At 45.0% G+C, this 23725-nt stretch overlaps 1 protein-coding gene across 9 annotated transcripts in view; it reads right to left on the reverse strand.

Annotated features, from left to right (window-relative positions):
* Positions 1 to 23725, reverse strand: part of PCGF3 (polycomb group ring finger 3) — a 533880-nt gene that overhangs the window by 103881 nt on the left and 406274 nt on the right. For 7 of the 9 annotated variants that reach the window (XM_029602678.1, XM_029602733.1, XM_029602715.1 and 4 more), the window contains one exon: positions 18711 to 18848. The exons of the other annotated variants lie outside the window; for them this stretch is intronic. In XM_029602678.1, the coding sequence (XP_029458538.1) occupies positions 18711 to 18848 (138 nt within the window). The remainder of the gene's footprint in view (positions 1 to 18710; positions 18849 to 23725) is intronic. 9 annotated transcript variants of the gene reach the window in all.

A 23725-nucleotide genomic window follows, 5' to 3' on the forward strand; every position in this document is an offset into this window, starting at 1 on the left:
CGTCAGTGGGAGGAGCGTCGTAGAGAGTTCCCGCCACAGGCCCTTTAAGAATCTGACACTGCGGGCCTAGGGACGTCCGCTCAGTTGAGCAGCCTACCCTGCGAGGCAGGGAGAGTGTTCCTTGGCGACCTGCCGCGTCTTGGTCTAGACGGAAGTCTTGCTGGCACTCACGGTTGTCAGAGGTAAGGACGGCCGACTGAGGGAGCAGTCCACAGTCGGCCATGCATTACAGAGGCTAAGTCACAGATTTATATTTGTTAAGAGAGGAGCAGCGACTAAGTTTTCAATTTAATACAAAAACAAATTCTTAGAAACACACCTTATGAAGGTAATTTTCAAAAGGATTATATGGAGAATCCAACTCACAGGGGAGATGGGCGAAAACACATGTTACAGGTAAGCAACTCTGCTTTCTCCGAGGACAAGCAGGATGGCAATCATCACACATGGGTGAATACCCAGCACAGGGTATTTGAGACAGAACAAAGCAGGAAAAACTCCCAGAGTCTCAAAGCACCATCAGTCTCCCTTTGGATGTGAGGCAGCTGTCCCAAAAAGGAGCTAGGAGGGAAGGGAGTTGGTTTCTACATAAAGGAAACCCAAGAAGAGACTGAGAAAAACCTCCAATGCACGGCAGAGGCGCCCAAGGCAGGGGTGTGATGTGAACACCGACAAAAAGTGCACTTCACCATACAGAAGTAAAACAGTCAGTCAGCATTTCTGACTCTGACAAACACTGTAAGGTGTAGATCCTCCTGGATACAGGAAGGCAAGAACCAACAACCAAGAGAGATCTCTTAGATGAAGACCGCATAGCTTTCCGTTATGCTCCAGGACAACTGAAAATAAAACTGGGGACAGAGAGCCCACCAGAAAGAAAGCTGTGGTTTACTAGCAGTGAAGAACAGATGTATACTGCTGAAAAAAATGTCAGAGGATGGGCAGATAAGCACATTGGGCAGAATATCCAAGCAATGCTTGGAAGAATAAATGGCAAAAGCATCTGAGACTGTTGCAGACCTAATCTGCCAAAATACAAGACAGATCTGACCCCGCATGTCAGATCAAGTGGCCCAAGCTTCCCTAGAATGGAAAGGCAATCCCTGAAATGGGTTCACCACCCATAGACCCCATGTGTGGAAGGGAAGCTAGGAGTTCAGCACATCCAAGCTCGGCCCTGTCAAGTACAGGTGCATCCTTTCATTCAGGAGGAAAGCTCAGGTGACCAGGAAGCACTTTGGTCAGCTGAGTGAAGCAGGAAAAGCCAAATGCAGTACTAGGCAGTACTAGCCAGGACGTAGCAAAAGGCAGGGAAAGGACAGCGTACCTTTGCCAGAAGGTATACTCCAAACCACAGGTTTTCCACCCTGACCTTCTCATTGAGAGTCAGAAATAGCAAGAAACAAAAGGAGGCAGACCCCGGGGTTGCAGGGACAAAAGGAAGATGCAAGGCTGTAGATCCCAACATTGGAAAATGACCCAACAAAAACCAACCCACTGCCAACTGCAGCAGGGAGTTGTCCCCAAGGGAGACCTCGCAGTAAACAGGATATTTAAAAAACTGAGAGCAAACCTCCCGAAGAAGAAGTCCAGAAACTCTCTACTGAGACTTAAAAACAGGGATAGCACTCCTGTAGAAACAGGACTTAATTGCCATTCTGGAACCCCCAAAGAGTACTAGGTTTGAGTTAATCTAAGCAGCCAAACAGATTGCTTACCAAAGAGGCCTAGGTAGCAATGCCTGGAGCCATGACAAATACTTTCCCCCTAATACCCTGTAGCCCATGAAGTAGATGAATGTTTGTACCCACATCACAAGGACTCCCCTGTCGCTGACAGGGTTATCCTGGAGCAGGAGAAAGTAGACCTCCAAAGGAGAGCAACGAATGTGCAAGACCACTGTTGTGAGATCCTGCCTACTGAAACACAAATAGCCATAGAAAATGCGAAGCGATGGAAGGCCCACCTGGCAACAGGGAGGCAAAAGGCCAGATTCCTCCTCATCGAGGAGGGGCCTGTACTAGAGAAAGACTGGCCCAAGCATTACCTGCGAACAAAGAGCAATGCGCTAAGCAAGTATCACAACAGGTATTCTCGTGTAGGAAAAAACCATAACAATCGCTGGGAAACGGTCAGGAGAGAAATCCTTGAGCACTTCAGGTGACTCAAATCTGGAAGAGCTCCCTTCTGAAATAGTCCCATTGTATATTAGTGAGCATCCCATCGTTGCACTAACGTGATCATGCTCTTGGGCTCAGTGTACTTTGCAACAGAGCGTGATTGCAAGTCTAAATGTGAAGTCCCTTCCCGGGGACATCCTGGCACCCATAAGGGAACTTGCAAGGGCCATCTGAGGAAAACTCCTCAGATGGCCCTTCCTGGATGGGATGGGAAAGGCACCAGGGACTAGGACATCCCAATCCTGGGAACTTTCCTGCTCTCCCAGAAGGAGTAGGAAACTGTCACAGACCTTTGAGGGTCAAAGAACAACAAAATCAGCCATTAGTGGCAACCTAGATCAACAGGACGAGTTTCCATGGAAACTAGTGGAGAGATGTCAGCGAGAATGGTCCCAGGATCTCCGCTGCCAAACCTCAATGCCCTCAAGTCCCAGAAGGGACAGACTAGGGGGTGCATCGTCACAGAAGGAGCAAGGCTCCAGTCTGGGCAATGAACCTGTAAAGGACTAAGCTCTGGAGACTTCCCCCATAATGGGGATTGAGCAAAAGCTAAAACCAGTGGGACCCATCAAGGCTTCCTGTTGGGAGAGGACTCTTCGCTCTTTCACCTTGGTATCCACACCAGTGCGGTTAGACTAGAAACACAGTATTAAGCCAGATATGCCTTCGCACTGTGACCACAGCGCAGGACAATGCATGTCCGCATGAGGGTCATATGCACTCTAGAGGGCAACTAAAATCATAGTGCTCTTTACATTGGAAAGTGCACATCTAGCACTCGAGCAGTGGTACTCTGTTCCACCAACAGTGGGGTACATGCACACAACTGCATAGTGCCCATGGGCAGAGTTCCACACCATAGCAAGAAACAGAGCACCACCTGCAGGAGTCAGTGACTGCATCCTGCAAAAGCATGAATTGCATGATGGTGCCTTGCTAGGATAACAAAGCACCAATGGTGAAAGGTGTTAGGATATGTTCACGTCTAGACATAACGAAGGTGACAATGTCTCTTTGTCATGGCACCCCATGGCGCCAATAATGACAATGTCATCCAATGAAATTCCTGGCACCTACAGAAGAGAACAGTTCATGTTGGAGTTAATCGTGCATGATGCTTTCCACTATCCCAATGGTGCTGAATGGAATAAGCGTGCACAGTGTTGTGACCATATTGACAGCAGCAATGGTGCCCCAACTGTTTTAATGAGTATTGGTGAGTAACATATTGCAGTGACCTCCTCCTAGCACTCACAGTGGCATACAATGCCCCAAGCTGCTGACCGCCACTTTGAATGGGGGACCATGGTGTCCAGACATCGATGGCCTTGTGTACCAGTAACATCCCCGGTGCCTAAAAGTGCAGGCCCCATGGTACCAATACTCCACAATGATCAAGTAGTTGATAGTGGGTGGCATCAGCGGTTCCCTTGGCAAACCCGGTGCCCCCAAGGTGTCAATGTAGGTCACTTGAAAGCATCCATCAACAGCCATGACACCAGCCATGGCAGGCACTCAACAGCACTCAAGGTGCTCAAAGACACTGATGACTCATGGTGGTGTCAAAGTATTTGGTTACGTCCGCGGATCCCGATGACTTCCTTGCTTTCAGAGCTGGATGGTCCTCGAAACCTTGTGGACACCGTGAAGAGCCTTAGGGCACCCTCGAGGCTTGGGATCACCCCTAGAGTCACTTGTACTCTCACATGATAGCTCTCTATGGGGCCCTTGGACCCTGGGCAAGACAACCACAGTGCTAACAGCATTGAGGACAGCCTAAGCATGAAGGTGAACATGGCAACTGAGGGCTTTTCCCTCGCTGCATTGTGCTCCGATGCTTGATGGTGTTGACTACATCCAGGCATGCGATGACCATGGATGTAAGGACGATGCCAGACATCAACAAAAGTGGTCATAGTGGTGAAAAGCACTCAAAGGCATCTACGTCCCTGGCCCATGTTGCTGACCATGGCGCTCAATGTTCCATGGCACTCGATGGCAACCATGGTGTTTGATATCCATGACGCCACATGGCATTGAGGGCCTTACACTCGATGATGATCATGGCTGTTGAAAATTATTTAAGGAGCTATTTAGTTAATGTGAAGAACTTTATAATGCGATAGAAATTAGTGGAGCAAAGAATCACTAATATAGCTGGTGTAATGGCTTGATATAAGGCCTATGCCATTTTTCTTAGCTTGATCAGTCTGCTCTGAACAAGGAGACAGCCAGAAGTATATATTCTTGGGGAGAGCTAAGGAATAAGTTTATTTTATCCTTATTTCTGTTGAGAGTTGCTATCTGTAGGGAGTATCAATCAGATAGGAGTTAGCAATCTGTTGTTATTTAGGAGAGTTGTGGGTGGATCCTTGGACCAGTGGCAGATGACCATGCCCCCGGGGGAAGATCCCGAGAGGGACCACCACCACTGGTCAGGCTCAGAGTTAGGAGACAGACACACACTAGTTCTTTTATTAGACAGTATACTGAACCACCAGAGGTGGCAGTAGTGAGCTGGAATGCCCGGCTGGGCTGTAGTCCCTCAGATACTGGAACAGCGATCCCTGGAGGCTGAGCTGTAGAGAAACTGAAATATAGTGAGTAGGCAGGGTATGCAGAGTTCATGTACCAAACCTGGTGGTAACACTCACACAATGTCTCATAGAAGCCCAGGAGCTGGAATGTATAGGCCCTCGAGGAGCGAGTACCTGGTACCAGGGAAAGCTCTGAGAGAGCGATGGTAACTAACTGATGTAGTTGGCAGTGATGACTTCCAGGCAGAAGAGAATATGGAGCAAGTCTGGGAACGAGGGCCCTCGAGGAGCAAGTACCGGTTCCAGACTGTCACCTGAAAAACAAAGGAGAGAGCGAGGCCCTCGAGGAGCGAGTACCGGCTCCAGACTGTCACCTGAAAAACAAAGGAGAGAGTGAGGCCCCCGAGGAGCAGGTACCCCTGGTAAGTCCGAGGAGGCAGAGTAGCTTAGGTAGAGTAACCCGTGTACCATAACCTTTGCTAACTCGATCTGTTAGCAAATTCTAAGACCTTATATATCCGTCGCGGGTGACGTCATCACAGGGGGACGCCCCTGAGGTTCGCGCCATTGCCGGTACTTCAGTCGGGGCCGTGCTGCGTGCCCCTAGGCCTCCAGGAAACATGGCGGATTGCAGCATCTAACCAGTCCGGGGACGCCAGAGGACTTCGGCAGAAGGACGCCGCGGCAGCCAATCTTCCCGCGGGCGAAGAGGGAGGCGCCAAAGAGGTAAGGAGGGTGGAGAGAGGGCATCGGGAACAGACGGACACAATTTCAGAGGGCTTGGTATATTTAACTGTTTTTTGTGTAGAGCTACCTGTATCTGTATATTTTTCTAGATATTGATATTGCATTATATTGCTGGGTGTTTAAGCAAAGCAAAATACAAAAAGGGTGTGGCTAAACAGCTTTTGGCAACTGACTCAGTGCATTGCAGGAGGTAATCAAGTCCTCAGTCTGCTTTGAACAAGGAGACAGCCAGAAGTACACATTCTTGGGGAGAGCTAAGGAAAAAGTTTAAATTAGCTATCCAAATCTGGGGTAGGGTCTGTTCAAAATCAATAGCAGATACAGTGTCCAGTGAACAGCCCTGGCCAAGTGTTAACTGTCTTACACCCACCCACAAGTTTGTTTTTCTGATATAGTCTGCCTAAATACATAATTGGCAACAAGATAAATTAGTAATTTGGTATTTCCTTAGGTGCTATCCATCAAATAAATTTACCTAAATGAGGTCCATCCAATGTAACTATTGTGGAGCCTTTATTCTGAGGGAAATCATCTGGAAACTTAGGGCTTGCCCTATTTACTCAAACTCTCTTCCTTGAAAAAGGAGCTGGCTGAAGTTAAAGCTGAATTAGCTGCAATAAAGAAAGTTTCACCAACTTTATATTATTCAGGATTAATTCCTCACTACCACAGAAAAACCAAGGAAAAACGGGTTTACAGTGGGCTCAGGTAGGATAAGACCTGTGACCCACAGACACCTGTTCTTGACAGCTATGCAGCCCACATGTCTACCTCCTCACTCACACAGGGCATTAAGGAACTCAAAAAACAACAGGATTACAGTGGGCTCTGGTAGAATTAGACCTGTGATGAGGAGACACACGCTGTATCAAGTGACACAAGTACAAAACGCCTTCTCTGTATTACAGATAACATTTCAATCTCTTTTGCTCTTGCGAAAGAGATTGAAGTGTTATCTGATAAGAAAGAAGAAACCCAATGCATACAGAAATTCCATAATACAATCAGTAACCAAAGGAAAAAGCTCATTGTGCTGGGTGACTGTCATCAGAGGCACTAATCTGGGAACTCTTAGCGAGGGAAACACTACAGTTAAAAGCCTCCCAGGATCTTCGGCCAGTAGAAATGCTACTCAAATAGTCAAAGTGATCAAAGAAGAAAGCAAAGACTCGAAAGTTGATATCATCCATCTGGGAACCAACGACCTTGCTAGAAACAGCATCCAAGTGGTACAGAGAGATTTCCAGTCTCTAGCAAAGCAGATTAGTCACATGGCGACAACCATTGCCTTTTCAGAAGTTTTACCTGTTCATGGAAAGGGGAAGGAGAGGCTAAGCCATATTAATAACTTCAATGTATGGCTCAAATCCTGGTGTAAGAAACACAGTTTTGGATTTATTGGGAGCTGGGGCCATGTATGGAACAGTAAAAAGCTCTTTGTCAAAGATGGTTTACATCTGTCTGTGGCAGGAAAAAGGATCCTAAGAGATAAATTCAAATCCTATGTCATAAGGCATTTAAACTAGATGCCGGGCGTAGCAGTAAGAAATTAGAATGTCACCCCCCAAATACAAATGCAATGGAAAAGGGTGAAGTGGATAACAAAACTCAACTAAATAAGTCACAAAAGGAGTCCAAGAAAAGCAGTAAGCTGAACTAGAAAAGCTGGAAAGCTATGAGCACAAATGCTTGTAGTTTGGGCAATAAAATTCCAGATCTGCAAGCCCTAATGGTAGAGGCGGACTTGGACGTTGTTGCTGTCACGGAGACATGGTTCACGGAATCTCATGACTGGGATACGGCAATACCGGGCTATAACTTGATAAGGAAGGACAGAGAGGACAGGAAAGGGGGGTGAATGGCTCTTTATGTCAAAAAAAATATCCAAGCTTCTGAGCTGCAAGGAAGATGGGGCAAAGAAAAAGCATTATGGGCCGACCTAAAAAAAGATGGGGCATCCATTTTTATTAGAGTAGTTTACAGGCCTCCAAATCAAATGGAAGAGCTCGACAGATATGTGGTTGAAGATATCCAAAAGATGGGAAAGAAGGGAGAAGTGGTGACTGTTAGAGATTTTAATCTGCCGGATGTAGACTGGAGAATCCCTTCTGCAGAATCTAACAATAGTAGAGAGATAGTGGATGCCCTGCAAGGGGCTCTGTTCAAACAAATGGTAATGGAACCCACGAGAGAGGGAGCTATACTCGATTTAGTGCTCACTAAAGGAGATAATATCTCTAATGTCTAGGTGGGTGTCCACCTCAGCACCAGTGATTATCAAACGGCATAGTTTCATATCACAAATAAGATACGGAGAAGAAGCACGAAGATTCGAGTTTTGCAGTTCAAAAACACGGACTTTGATGAATGGGGAAGTACCTGGAGGAAGAACTAGAAGGGAGATGTGGAACAACAATGGACCAAACTAAAAGGAGCAATTACCAAGGCAACTAATCTATGTTAGAAAAGTAAAGAAAAGCAAAAGAAAAATGAAACCTATCTGGTTCTCAAAGAAGGTGGCTGACAAAATAAAAGCTAAAAGAACAGCGTTCAAAAAATATAAAGGATCCCAAAGGGAGGAGCACAAGGAGGAATATCTGATGGAACAGAGGGAGACGAAGAAAGTAATCATAACGGTAAAAAGTCAAGCGGAAGAAAGAATTGCCAAAGAGGTAAAGCGAGGTGACAAAACATTTTTCAGATACATCAGAGAAAGGAGAAAAGTTCGAAGTGGTATAGTGAAATTAAAAGGTGAAAAGGATCAATGTGTGGAGAGAGAAGAAGAAATGGCAGAAATATTAAATACTTCAGTTTGGTGTTCACTACAGAGGACCCTGGAGAAGGACAGTCACTAGTTAACAAGAAACTGGAGGAGAGCGGAGTAGATGTAACTCCGTTTACAGAAGAGAATGTATGGGAAGAACTTGGAAAACTGAAAGTGGTCAAAGCCATGGGGCCTGATGAGGTTCATCCCAGGATACTGAGGGAGCTCAGAGATGTGCTGGCGGGTCCGCTGCGTGACCTGTTCAATAGATCCCTAGAAACGAGAGTGGTGCCGAGTGATTGGAGAAGAGCGGTGGTGGTCCCGTTTCACAAGAGTGGGAGCAGAGAGGAGGCTGGAAACTACAGGCTGGTTAGCCTCACCTCGGTGATGGGAAAAGTAATGGAGTCGCTGCTGAAAGAAAGAATAGTGAACTATCTACAGTCAGAAGAATTGCTGGACCAGAGGCAGCATGGATTCACCAGGGGAAGGTCCTGCCAGACAAATTTGATTGACTTTTTTGACTGGGTGACTAGGGAATTAGATCGAGGAAGAGCGCTTGATGTCATCTACTTGGATTTCAGCAAAGCTTTTGATATGGTCCCGCACAGGAGGCTTGTGAATAAAATGAGAAGCTTAGGGGTGAGTGTCGAGGTGGTGGCCTGGATGGCAAACTGGTTGACGGACAGAAGACAATGTGTGATGGTAAATGGAACTTACTCTGAAGAGAAAGCAATGTTAAGCGGAGTGCCACAAGGATCGGTGTTGGGACCGGTCCTGTTCAATATCTTTGTGAGCAACATTGCGGACGGGATAGAAGGTAAGGTTTACTAATACTAAGATCTGCAACAGCGTGGACACGCCAGAAGGAGTGGAGAGAATGAGACGGGATTTAAAGAAGCTGGAAGAGTGGTCGAAGATATGGCAGCTGAGATTCAATGCCAAGAAGTGCCTAGTCATGCATATGGGGGGTGGAAATCCGAAAGAACTGTATATGATGGGGGTGAAGGTCTGATGTGCACAGAGCAGGAGAGAGACCTTGGGGTGATAGTGTCTAATGATCTGAAGTCTGCGAAACAATGTGACAAGGCAATAGCTAAAGACAGAAGAATGCTAGGCTGCATAGAGAGAGGAATATCTAAGTAAGCGAAAGGAAGTGATGATCCTCTTGTACAGAGCCTTGGTGAGGCCTCACCTGAATACTGTGTTCAGTTCTGGAGAACACATCTCCAAAGGGACAGAGACAGGATGGAGGCGGTCCAGAGAAGGGCAACCAAAAAGGTGGATGGTCTACATAAAATGACTTATGAGGAGAAGTTGAAGAACCTAAATATGTACACCCTGGAGGAAAGGAGAAGCACAGGTGATATGATACAGACTTTCAGATACTTGAAAGGTTTTAATGATCCAAAGATAACGACAAACCTTTTCCGTTGGAAAAAAAATCAGCAGAACCAGCAGGGGTCACGATTTGAAGCTCCAGGGAGGAAGATTCAAAACCAATGTCAGGAAGTATTTCTTCACGGAAAGGGTGGTGGATGCCTGGAATGCCCTTCCGATGGAAGTGGTGAAGACTAAAACTGTGAAGGATTTCAAAGGGGCGTGGAATAAACACTGTGGATCCATAAAGGCTAGAGGATGGGAATGAAGAGAAGAGCCATGGGGGTGGATTACTGGAGTGGAGGCTAGTACCAGGTGATTACTACCCTTACTCACAATAAGCCTGCGCACGGTTAATGCAACTCCAACATTGCTCTCTGCTTCAACGGTAAGGGGAAATGTGGAAAAGAGGATTTGCATTCAGATAACAACCAACAAGGACTGAACTTCACACTCTGGGTAAACAAGCATGGGGGTAGCTTGCTTATTATGGCGGTTACTACCTTAAACCAATTAAGCCTGATACATCACTTTGAATGCCTATATAGCATTGCTCTCTGCTTCAACAGCAGGGGGAAATGTGGAAAACAGGATTTACATTCAAACAACATCCAACAAGGCATTGATCTGTGCAGTCTGGGTAAACAAGCCTCGGGGTAACTTGCTTGATGCGGCGGTTACTACCCTTAACCATTAAGCCTTATGCTCACCTTTGATGCAACTCCAACATTACTCTCTGTATCAACGACAGGGGATGGCAGGAAATTTGAATCAAACAGTAATCAACAAGGGCCCTGAACTAGATGGTTGATGAAACAGATAAGTATAGGAAAATAAGTGTGGAAGCTTGCTGGGCAGACTAGATGGGCTGATTGGTCTCTTTTTGCCATCATTTCTATGTTTTTATGTAACAAGAAACAAGTCACAAGATCAGATATATTAATGAGCAGTTACTCATGCAGTTAACTGTACAGATAAAGGAAAACAGATATCAGCAAACTGACCACATCTTACTTTATTATGATTAGCACAGACAGTTGAGGCCTCAACAAATGACAATCACGTATGGGAGTAGCCCAGAGAAGAAACTGGGACATAGGTCAAGAAATTTAACATAAAAGATCAAAATCAAGACAGACTTCAGAGCTGTCCTTTCTTCTAATCTAATCATAGTTTGTTAGATATTAAAGTGACCTGTTCCTGATCTCTACCGCTGTATTTTCATTTTTCCAAGATATATTAGACTCACACTGGAAACTGTGAGGGGAAGTATCTTTGTATAAATTCTTAATGCAAAATCTAATCTTGTATGCTTCAATTGCTTATTCTCAGATTTGTAAGTAAAACATATATTTATAAATAAGTGTGTTGTATATTCTATAACAGAACAATCACCATTTAGTCTACAATGGCAGTCAATGGTGTCCATGGTGCTCGATGGCATCAATCACCTCAATGGCTGCCACTACACTCTATGTCTACCACATTCGCTGGTTTCACTGACACCTCCATAGCAGATGGCCTCGGCTTGCAGCCACGATTCTTGATGGACCTCACAGGCATCGAGGATGAATATGTCTCCATGGCATCAAGGGCATCCATGGTGCTCTGTGGCAGCCATGATACCCAATGCAGTGTGCTGGCACGTACGTGTATGGGCAGCAAATATTGGGAATGATGGTGCACCAGAAATGCTGATTGCCCAGGCACATGCTCACCCTCTCTCAAATGGAGACTGCATTGTCAATGCTGGCAAGCAAGACGGGAGGTCATGTCATCCAGGGCTCCAGCCCATGGAGACTAGTTCCCAGGAGTGTGGGGAGGATGAGCTCTCTTCCCTATAGGAATGGTCCCAGTACTTGATCCATTGGCATCGGGCCTCCGGTGATATACATTGGTCAGCAACCATGATATAGAGCTCCTACCTGGGCAGACTCTCAGGCTAGTCAAGGCTCAGCGGCCTATGCAGACAACACACAGATTATCAATAGACAATCCCACCAGCACAGACAGAGGATAACACGCAGACAGATGAAGGAAAGGACACAAGAATTAAACTGTGGATGCAGTAATATTTTGTCAGGAAAGAAAATACTCTGCCACACTGAACAGGGGCTATAGACCCACCATGTGACAGGCTAAAAGTCTGATAAAGAGGAACATTTAAGAAAGAAGAAAAAGTAAAGAAAATAAAGTAGAAACAGGAAAGTTGTCAGAAAAAACAGCTGTAGCTCAAAAAATGTACAGCAGAAGCTGTGAAGAAGAAAGCAAAGCTGAATACCGCAACCACATGGCTCCAGAGAAAAGGAAATGCTGAGGGGCTCTCCCTAGGGGGTAGGATGATACCTACAGCTGCACATGCTCAGTAGAGCACACTGAAAGTTCTAGAATCTTTGAGATCAAAGTTCCATGCCAGGCTCCAGCTGATGCTGTCATTCATGTGCGAGGCCTGCCACCCTGCTTGGAGAAAAAGAAGCTGCATTGACCAGCAATGGTTTCAAATTAGAGTGTCTACGGAACTTATAAGAGGCCTTTGTTAGGAGGGCATATCTCCTGTTCCCCATAACAATGGGAACTGTATGAAAGTCAGATAAAGATGCCACAGCTAATCGAGGCAAAATGTTAAGTTATGGGAATAATCAGAAGCAAAGAGAAAAAAATAAATTTCAACAAACTAAAACTGAGTTTAATGAATCTGAGAGGAACAGATGGCTAAAAAATGAGAAAAGGAAAATAGTGTATCTTAGGCAACTCAGGTGAACACAAAGGGGTGCACAAACGGACAAACTCCTTTGCAGCACTCCTTCATGCATGCCCCTCCAGAGTAATGCACCTCTATCGTCCTCAAGGTAATTGAGAAACAAGATCTAAATGTGGAGAGTCGATGAGTAAGACAGATTGTTGAATGTACTGTATTTTGTGTTTTTGCTTAGGGCTATTTATTTTAAACTAGCGGTACCCGGCCACGCGTTGCAGTGGCAGAGTCAGGTTCTTTACCCTCCCTCCCCCTTTGCTCATTTACCTCAGTCACTCATCCTCCTCCCCCTTGGTCACTCACCCCCCCCTTCCCTCCCCTGTCCCCACTCCAACTCTCTCCCCTCACTCTCCCTCCCCTGACACTCACCTGCCCCCTCATTCTCCCTCCCCTCACTGTCACCTCCCCCGCCTACTGCCTACCCTTCAGATCAGAAAACCTTTGCCTTTCTATTTCTGTGGGACCCCCCCACCCCAAAAAAAAACCCCAATCCCAACCCTTTAAATCAATAACCCCCCACCCTCCTGCCCCCTCCCAAGACCTGGGAAATTAAAATTGTTGATGCTACATGTGGTCTGTCCCTGGGCGTCTGTGCGCATTATGTAGCCAAATAGGGGAGTGCCTAACCAAATTTGCACTTCCAAATTTGTTTTGTGGTCTGGGGAGGGCTATTTTGGTGCGTTCCTGAGATCGTGCAAGTTTAGTGTATGTATTTGTGTGTGAACCTCCCCCTTCCCCCAAAAAACAACCCTATGAGAAAAGTTCTCTTAAACTAACCACCCCACACTCTCCTGCCCCCCTCCCCCAGCCCTGCGAAAAACAGTAGCCCCCCCTGCCCCCCCCAGAGTTGCTGAATGAATGAAACCTGCCCCCCCTCGTGACCCCTCCCCAAGATGTTCGCAATAAATTCATTACCACGCCCCACCCTCCAGACCCCCTGAGACCTGATAAAAATGTCAGTCGGTGGAGCGGGCGTTCAGGAGCGGTCCGGGAGCGATGTATTGGCGTTGGTCCGTCGGCTGCGAGCACTGAAACGGGTTCAGACGGCCCTTTGCCCTTACTATGTCAGTGGGGTGGAGCAATGGCAGCGGTAGGTCCTCTGACATAGTAAGGGCAAAGGTCTGCCGGCTGCCAGTCCTGAAAATAGCGCTGAGGGGCCCTCGCCCTTACTATGTCACATGGGCTACTGCCGCCATTGGTGTCCCCGAGTGGCATAGTAAGGGAAAGGGCCATCGGCGCCATGTTGAGTGCTGGCAGCCGATGGCCGTAGTGCAGGAGATGTGTCCCGGACCGGTCCTGGCCCCCCACTGGAGCCTCCCGGACTTCTGTCAGGTTTTGTGTGTGTTGTGAGGGCCTGGGAAGTAAATAAATTTGGCATGTGTGTGGGGGGTGTGAGGAGGGTGGTTTTGTGTGTGTTGGGAGGCTGTGGGAAGTAAATCAATTTGGCATGAGTGTGGGGGGTGTGAGGAGGGTGGTGGGTGTATTTTATCTGTAAAGGAAATAGTTTCCGGGGAAAAAAGTGTGCGAATGTGTTAAAATGGAAGGGAAACATGGACCTGGACTGGCGAAATGATTAGTGTAGCGTGTGTTAGTATAAGGTGTAACAGATGGCGCTTACATCCAGCAGATGTCGCTGTTTTCTGGAAAAAATCTTTAAACCTATTTTACCTGTCACAGGTGTGACATATCTGTAATGTAAGTACAGAAGAACCTTCCTGTATGCGAAATGAAGGCTGTGTCCAAATTTGAAAGCAATCGGTTCAGTGGTATCTGAGATTAGCGATTTTGTCCAAACTATTTAACATTTTTATTTATATAGATTGTAATGGAAGTTAAACTTATTAACAACATTGTTTTATTGTTTGGTATTTTATTTTGTTTTAAGTGTAATATGATATGATGTAAACTGATATGACAGTTCTACCAAATACCAGTACAGAAATTCAAATAAATAAATAAATAACTAAAGATATTTAAGTAAAGAAACTGATCTAAAACAGGAGTAGGCAAAATATACCCCATGGACCAAATTTGGCCCATCACCATCTTTCTTCCAGCCCACCTATCTCTTGTAAAATATACATTATATTTGTTCAGTCATTGCTCCTAATTGCCTGGCCAAGTTTCACCACTGACTGATATGAAGCATGTAGGCCAATGCTCACTAGGATAACAAAGTGCCACTGTCAGGCATAGGAGGACACCCACATCTAGACATGATGAAGGCGACAACAACTCTCTGTCGTGGTAGCCCATGGCACCGACAGTGACAATGTCACCTGACAGTACCACTGATGACTAGAGGAGAGCACAGCTCACGTCAGAGCTAAAAACATCTTTCAAGAAACAGCATAAGCACTGGCAAGTTAGATGCAAATCACTAATAAGGAAGGCAAAAAAAGAATTTGAAAAGCAGCTTGCTGTGGAAGCAAAAACTCATAAAACATTTTCAGGAACATTTGATGTACATTGCCTGCGAGGAAGTCAGTTGGACCATTAGATATTCAAGGCGTAAAATGGGCACTTAGGGATAACAAAGCCATACCAAAGAGATTAAACAAATTCTTTGCTTTGGTATTCACTGAGGGAGATATATGAGAGATACCCAGGCCAGAAATGATATTCAAAGGTGATGATTCAGAGAAAAACAAATCTCTGTGAATCTTGAAGATGTACTAGGGAAAACTGAAAAACTAAAGAGTAGAAAATCATCTGTACCAGATGGTATATATCCCGGAGTGCTGAAAGAACAGAGAAATGAAATTGCGGACCTGTTATTGGAAATTTCTAGACTCTTGGCCCAAATTAGCTAATTGTCAAAGTATGGGTGAACCAGAATCCCATCTTTTCTCAACTCTGCCGCCACCACCACCACCATAACCTAGGAAAAGGTTCTGGACACGGTGGCCCAACCAAAAAGCAGCGCTTGAAACTGATAATGTAGTCCAAAAACTGAGAAATGCAGAAATCGTTGATGCTCTAAGCCGGTTGGGAATATGAAGATATGCCTCTGACAAGTCCAGAGATGTCAGAAACTCCTTTGACAGTACTGCGATTATCACTGAGTGAAGGTTTCCATGCAAAAACGAGTCACCCGTAAATGTTTGACCCCCTTGAGATCTAAGATGGAGCGAAAAGAGCCTTCCTTCTTCGGCACAATGAAATAAATGAATATCAGCCCGCATTTTCTTGTGACATGTGCACCGGAACTCTAGTTTGCAGGCTGAGGAGCCTTGACAATGTACATCCACTACCTGTCTTTTCTGCAGAGAGTTGCAGGGAAACACCATGAAAAAGTCCCAGCTCCTGAGTATAGCCATCTCTCATCACCTCCAGAACCCACTGGTCTGACATTATATCTTGACCCACCTCCAACAAAAAAGAGAGAGGCGACCCCCTATCTCCTGTTCCAGGGGGTGAGTCACCACACCTTCATTGGGAGGCTCCACTACCTGAGCCTGCACCTCATCTGGGATGCTTGAGAGGAAAGGTCTGAAACCTACCCAAAGCTCAAGCACTCTGACGGTCACTCCCCTGTAGGGTCGAAAATGTTTGAAACTCCTAGTATGACCTCTCGTGCTGAAGAAGCATAGTGTCTGTTTCCTATCCTCTGATAAACCAGGAACCTGGGACTCACCCCATTTATTGGCCTTTTTTTTCTCCATGCCCACTCCAAACAAGAATGAACCTTCAAGGGCCAATATCGTAAGATTAGACTTTGAAATTGCATCGGCCGAGCAACTTCTAAGCCATAGCTAATGCCTGGTTGCTATTTCCGAAGCTATCTTTCTGGCTGAATTATGGACCAAATCACAGCCTGCATCTGCCAAAAAAGCAGCTGCGGGTTTCATCACTGTTCTGGAATTCACACCAGATTCACTGAGAGAGAAGTAAATAAAAGCAAGCCACCAGGGAACATCAAGAAGATATTTGCAAATTCATTGCCATCTCTTCAAAGGCCTACTTAAGGATAGCCTCAACTCTCCTATCCTGTGCATTCTTCAAAGCTGCTCCCCCTTCTAAGGGGATAGTCATCCTTTTGGTATCTACACACACAAGCACATCCACTTTCAGAAAATGCAATTGCTCTCTCACAGTCAGATCCAAGGGGTATAGTCCTTCTAAGGCTCATCCCCCTTTAAAATTTGTTTCCAAGGCGCCCCATTCAAGATCAATCAATTCTTGAATGGCCTCCATAATAGGGAAGAAACATGAGGCTTTATGCAAAAAAAATCAAAATGGTATCTTTCCTTGGCTCAGACCCACAGCAAGTCTAGGCGTACCCCGACACTTTCCTGCAACACTAGGTTGCGGGAATCCACAGTCTACGGATCCTGAGCCTCTAAGAATTGGTCTATGGCCGAAGACTGCGCCTGAGATCCGTGCCAAAACCAGGGGGCATTGGTCCTACACCCTCTGAACTACCTTCCCCCGCTGAGGAAACAGTAAGGGGAGCCCCAAAATCAGGCAACATCTCTGAAAACTCTTTTTCCATTCTTGTATCAAGCTGGGAAGAACCAGGATTACTAAAATCAGATGGAGGTAATTCTCCCTAAGCCTTCAAACAGCGCTGACACAAGTCTGAGGGAATGCCAGACTGAGATACCCGAATATGGCAAGCAGCATAAAGGGCAAGGCGGTTAGGCTTCTTTGCTATTGGTGCCATCAGGTTGTCAGTACATTCTAACAGGCATCTGATAATAGTGTGCCCAGCTGTGTTAGTGCTGCAAAAAATATGTGCCCAAAATTTATGTGCCCAAAAATTAGGTACTCAATACAGTGTTCCAATAAGCGCACAAAACTGAGCTCCCACCAGGATGCATCGACAGTGTGTGTAAATAAATGCACTCATGTGTGTGCGTACACAACTAAGCGCCCAGGCAGGCGCCCTTATGCACCCAACTAGGTACACAAACTGGATGCACAGCCAGGTGCACAAACACGAACCGACGTAACTGAAGAGGGCAGTCTAATGCGCAAGAAAAACCACGCAAAAACGCCGAGGTGGCCTACCACGCAGTAAAGTCAAGTCTGAGAGCGGGGCCTAGGCAAAAAGGTTGCTCAACCTGCCAAACCGTTGGATTGGCATGCTGACTAAGAAGACTGGAGGGGAGAGGAATCCCTACTTAATTCCCCTTTTTCTCTCTCATTTTTTAATAACCTGAGTTCAGCCCATCCGGCTGAGTACAAGGTCGGTCTCCAGCTGCAGGGGAACATATGCTTTTTGAAAACTGCCCATCTTATATGTCGATAAAAATATGAGCATTGTGTAACAATGCATGCCTACATTTTGATGGACATGTTTCCAGGGCAAGGTTAGGTCTGGGAAGGCAATGATATGCATAGTTTTGAATTTTACATGTTTTGATTGGACAAAGTATCCGCAGAGAAAGCTGGTACAAATCACTGTGGGTTCTTTTCCTTGGGCAATTTTCAAAGGAAAAGTACGTACATAGTCTCTTTAAAAATTAATGCAAAATCCGCACATAAAAGTATTCATGGACTTTTCACTTTCAGGCACAGGAGGTAATTTTCAAAAGGGTTTACGTGCTTAAAACTTGATTTTGGATTGTATATGAACGTTTCATGTGTAAGTGGTCTTTTAAAAATTGCTAGGATAGTATGTTATATTTAGACACAACTTCTTTGAAAATTACCTCCATATTTTTGAAAATTCCTCCCCTAAATAAGTCATCTTGCACATTTTTCACAGCTTCATCTTCCCTGTCCCTCTTGGCTTAAAACTTTGTATTGTGTTTATTTCTCTCTCTCCTTCTAGACACATATCCAAAACATTGCTAAAATGTGTTTCTTTTTCTATATCACCAGAATCTAATTTTTCCGTTCTGAACATACTACTAAAATCCTTATCTATTTCTCTGGTCACCTCCTGCTTGGAGTACTGAAACCTTCTGTTCATAAGTCTACCGCTGAACCATCTTTCTCTGCTATAGTCTGTTCAAAATTCAACTACGTGGCTTATCTTCCTTCAGAATCATAATGACCAAATCACTCTTCTTTTCATGACTTTGTACTGACTTCCTATCTGGCTCCCCATACAGTTAAAACTACTTCTCATCTACAGTTCCTCATCTACTCTCTTAGCTCCCCCTATGACATCCTGTGAAGATGGTAGGAGACAAAACAATGACAGAATTCATATATGCATTGATAGACACACAGGGACCTTAGGAAGAAAGAGGAAAATACAGATTGAGGGAGGAAACAACAGATCAAGCAAAACCTCTGACAGCATAGTAAGCAGGCACAAATAGGCAGATTGGTTGTACCAATTACTCCTTACCCCTCAATATATTTTATTCTAATTTATAGATCTGTAAAGAATTTACCTCATTAAATGAAGAAAGATTAAGTTTTTTGGCAATGAACTTCTTTAGATGCAAGACTGTTGCTTGTGCTGAACAACGAATCCATTTCCGCTTCAACCCACGCAACTTACTGCTATTGCATTCCAAGCAGATGCTTACCTATAGATGAGAAAACAGATCCATAAGAGATTAACATTGTATAGTATCTTCATCCATAATTCTATACACATCATTTATTGATCTACCAACAAGATAGTGAAAACTGTAGAGCCTAACCAAAATGTATATCCTATGTCAACATACAAACTCTCGATGCCACTGTTCTTTAGCTTCTTGGTTAAATATTTGAGAGAGCCCATACTCGTTGAAAAGTTACAATTGCCCCACAAAAATAAATGCTAAAGAACGGTCCTAATATAGAGCAATAGCAATAAACCTAGTCTATTGTCTTGGAAGAGGGAAGTTATGCTCTCCAAAATCATTAAAAAAAAAAAAAAATGAAATGATTATGTATTCCATATGTATCTTTTATTCTTTTTTAGGCTTCTCAGGCTTTTTTTTTTTTTTTTTAATTTTACAGGAAGTCCTTGAACTTAAATCACAATTGGTTTCTGAAATCTGCATCTTAAGTCAAAACCATTTTTCCAAAGGAAACAATGTTATACATAAGGGATTGGTACCAGCACCAAGGCCCAGTACTCGATGTTCACCAAATAACCCTGATTTTCATGCAAATCAGCTCATTTAAATATCCACATTGTGATAGATTTTGCGGAGGCGAAGGAAAGGCATGGTATTTCAAATACTGAGGCCATTTGCTGCATGGTAAATGCCTTATGCAGCTTAGTAAATCACTCCCTAAATTTGTACCTTTGAAGCAACTTGCAGATGTCTGTGTGAGGTAGTCTATAAGAAACTCCCTCAAAACACCTTAAAGGATCGTCCAATAGGTGTCTGGCCCAGTCCTCCTTAAGGACCAACACTTTAAGAGATTCTGGTCCAGGGGAGCTCCCTTTAGCCTGGGTTAAGTTGGCAAGCCCCAGGAAATAGAAAGAGAGCTACCATATGCAAAGATCTCCTATGTTTAAAGGACTGCGCAATATCTGACATAAGGTGCCATATGGTTTATTGTGACTCCTGAAGTGAAGGTGTGCTGCCAGATTTGAGTTGCATGTTTCATTGTAAATAAAGGGCACTTAACAGCCAGAGTCTGCCTCCCGTTTCCTCTGGCGTTTACCAAGCTGCCTACTGCTTGAGCTATCACATATGGTGTCAGGCTGGAGATTTTTTTTCCTAAGCTTGGTACAGGAAAAAAAAAAACACAAGGAACAAACCCGAGTCTCCCAGGGGAGGACAAAAACATGGAAAAACTAAGGAAGTAAGTTTGGGCAAGAAGAAAAGCATGGCTAGAGGGGCAGAGCATAAAAGTTTGAAGCACAAACAAGAGCCAACAGCCGCAGCAAGAGAAGAAAAAATACCTGGAGTTTTTTTTTCCTAGGACCTCCCATTCCACTCTCCCCTTCCCCCAAGATTTGCATAACAGGACAAGGAGGCTATCCCCGCCTGGGTAGTCAGGGGTCAATTAGTGAGTAAGGGACAGATAAGCCAGCAGGCTTTTTATTTATTCGTTTGTTTTCCCCACTGTCCTATTCCCAGAGAGGTACATTGTGTGGAGGCTGCTCGCTAAGGAGACTAGATGGAGTAGGCGATTCAGGTCCTTGCTACCGGCCAGCAGCAATTGCAAATCACCCTGCAAACACAAATTGATCAGCAGCAGGCATTGTGAGAGCAGGTATCACAGCAACACATAGTGCTAACTCAGCTAGCAGAGGCCATGCAGACTGCTCCAAGCAAGATACCACAGATACCAGTTCTTCACATTTTCTTAAAAATTAAGGCTGGTGAGGACCCAGAGGTCTTCCTGAAAAATTTTGAGAGGACCACCCACTTGTTGGCTTGGCCCGAAACCAGCTGGACAACCTACTTGGCTAACTTGCTCATGGGCAGACATCAAATGGCTTTTCAAGAAGCCATCCCGGATGGGAAGGCTACCTATGCGTAAGACAAGGCCACTATCCTGGAGAGAGCTGGGTAAACCTCAGAAACATACCAGCAGCAGTTCCAGAGGGCTTCACTGCAGCCCAGAGAGAGTCCCTGAAATTTATTTCACCATTTCAACAATGCTGGCTGGAAAAGATTGCAGCCGGAAGCGAAGACTGGAATCGAAGTAACACAACAAGTGCTTTTGAAACAGTTCCTAGACTGACTTCACTGGCCCATGCAGAACTGGGTCTGCTAACACACAGGCCTCACACTGGAAAGAGCCATAGAAGTGGCGAAAGCCTTCCACTAGACACAATTAATGCCCAACAGCTTAAGAAGGCTAGAAAGGCAGCCTGTACAAACCCCCTCGCAAAGTGCAGAGAATGGAGGTCCCCAGAAGTGTCCCTCAGAGATGGTTAGCTCTTCTTCTGTTCCCAGAACCCAGGCACACTTAGCAAGGAACTGTCGATATGAAGAATATATGGGCAATACAAAAACGGGATCTGCTTCAATGACCTGCTCTTTCCTTAAGTCGGAAGGCCATAGAGAAGAATGTCCCCGGAGTGAAGACCTGTAGTGGAAACGCAAGTTGGTGGAATAACATGAAGGAGAACCAGAGGCAGGGCTAGAGCCCCAGAATGACAATAACTGGCAGCATGAATGGGACCACACTTAGTTAAAGCTCCAAAGCTGCACAACTTTGTGGGCTTTCCTCATTCAAACTAAAGGATTATAATCCAGGTCCAACTGGATGGAGTTCCCAACCAAGCATTTGTTGAGTCAGGGTATGGCAACACTCATTTGCAAAGACTTGATTTGGAAAAAGCACATCAACCATAACCGGAAAGAGACACTTGCCGGTATACACGGGGACAAACAAAAATGTCCAACCAGCCAAGTCCTTTTAATGACCCCAACAGGACAAGCCATAATGGAAGAGGGAGTCTTTCCCAAACACCTGTATCCAATAATTCCAGGGCAAAATGGTCCCCAGTTTTCAACCTTATGGGGTCAGCTTACAGATAACTGGGGCAGTCCACGCAGAGGGAGGATGTCTGAGGAAGACCCAGGGTTTAGCCTGGACATGGCTGGACACTCGACCCGACAAGGCTAAGCTGAGGGGAAAGGTATGTGAGGGAGTCTATAAGAAACTCCCTCAAAACACCTCAAAGGACTGGCCCAGTCCTCCTTAAGGACAAACACTACAAGGAATTCTGGTCCAGGGGAGTTCCCTTTAGCCTGGGTTAAGCTGGCAGGCCCGAGAAAGGTTAAGGATGCCCTGAGAAGCAGAGAGAGAGCTACCATATGCAAGGACCTCCTATGTTTAAAGGACTGTGTAGTACCTGAACTAAGGTGAGCTGTATGGTTTATTGTGACTCCTGAAGTGAAAATGTGCTGCCAGATTTACATTGCATTTGTTTCACTGTAAATAAAGGGCACTTAAGGAACCATCAGAATCTGTCTCCTGTTTCCTATGGTGGTTATTAAGCTGCATACTACTCGAGCTATGACAACCTGCCCGCCTAAAAATCAGTTGCCTTTTTTTCAGTAAACTGTTGTGAACATGAAGTTGCATCATCTCATAAGTAGAATTAGGCTGCTACTCAAGAATGTTTCAAGGTATTGTGCACAGGTTACCTAAAGCCACTTTAGTTTATTGACTGTCATGACCCTTCTTCAGGTAGAGTGGATCTTTCTGGAAGCATACTTTTTTCTATCATCATTTTAGCATCAGTAAGGGCAGGTGCAATATCAAGATTTTGATGGATGTTAACCCCTTGTAGACAGCTGGGTGGCTGGTGGGCGTGAGGCTTGCCTGGTAACATGCCTACCTGGTGCGAAGGTGGCGGACCTCATGTGTCACATAGATAAGATTTTAGACAGTGCTGGGGAGGAGTCGGCTTCGTGGTACATGTAGTCACCGACATAGGAAAATGTCGTAGGGAGGTTCTGGAAGCCAAATTTAGGATCTTAGGTAGAAAGCTGAAATCCAGAACCTCCAGGGTAGCATTCTCTGAAATGTTCCCTATTCCACATGCAGGTCACCAGAGGCAGGCAGAGCTCCAGAATCTCAATGCATGGATGAGACAATGGTGCAAGGAAGAGGGATCCAGTTTTGTAAGGAACTGGGAAAGCTTTTGGGGAAGGGGGAGTCTTTTCCAAAGGGATGGGCTCCACCTTAACCAGGGTGGAACCAGGCTCCTGGCGCTAGCCTTTCAAAAAGGAGATAGAGCAGCTTTTAAACTAGAACAAAGGGGAAGGCAGTCGTTCAGCAGTATATGGTTTGGAGAGAGGTATCTTCAAAGGATACTAATGCTGCATTAGAATTAGGGCATTCCAACAGTGAGGTTCCAATAATAAGAAAAGTAGTCTAAGTGCCTGTAATTAAAAGCTCACCTGACTTAAAAGATTAAAATTTATCCCTATCAATTAAAAAGCAGAATAAAAATAAAAACAAAAAACACACTTTGAAATGTTTGCATGCTAATGCCAGAAGTCTAAGTACAAGTAGATGTGAATCAGTTATTTACACTTTCGGATAATAGAAGGACTAGGGGGCACTCCATGAAGCTAGCAAGTAGCACATTTACTCAATGCACAATTGAGCTCTGGAATTTGTTGCCAGAGGATGTGGTTAGTGCAGTTAAGTTCAAAAAAGATTTGGATAAGTTCTTGTAGAAGAAGTTCATTAACTGCTATTAATCAAGTTGACTTAGGGAATAGCACTGCTATTAATTGCATAAGTAGCATAGGATCTTCTTGGTGTTTGAGTACTTGCCAGGTTCTTGTGGACTGGTTTGGCCTCTGATGGAAACAGGATGCTGGGCTTGATGGACCCTTGGTCTGACCCAGCATGGCAATTTAATATATTCTTATAGTAAAATGGGAGAATTAGAATGCTTATCAGTTGATGACAGACTTAACTGGCATCTCAAAGACATGGTGAAGGAGGTTAACCAATGGGACAGTGCTATGCCAGGGTACAAATTACA

Source organism: Rhinatrema bivittatum, chromosome 1 (assembly GCF_901001135.1).
Source record: "Rhinatrema bivittatum chromosome 1, aRhiBiv1.1, whole genome shotgun sequence".
NCBI classification, from domain to species: domain Eukaryota; kingdom Metazoa; phylum Chordata; class Amphibia; order Gymnophiona; family Rhinatrematidae; genus Rhinatrema; species Rhinatrema bivittatum.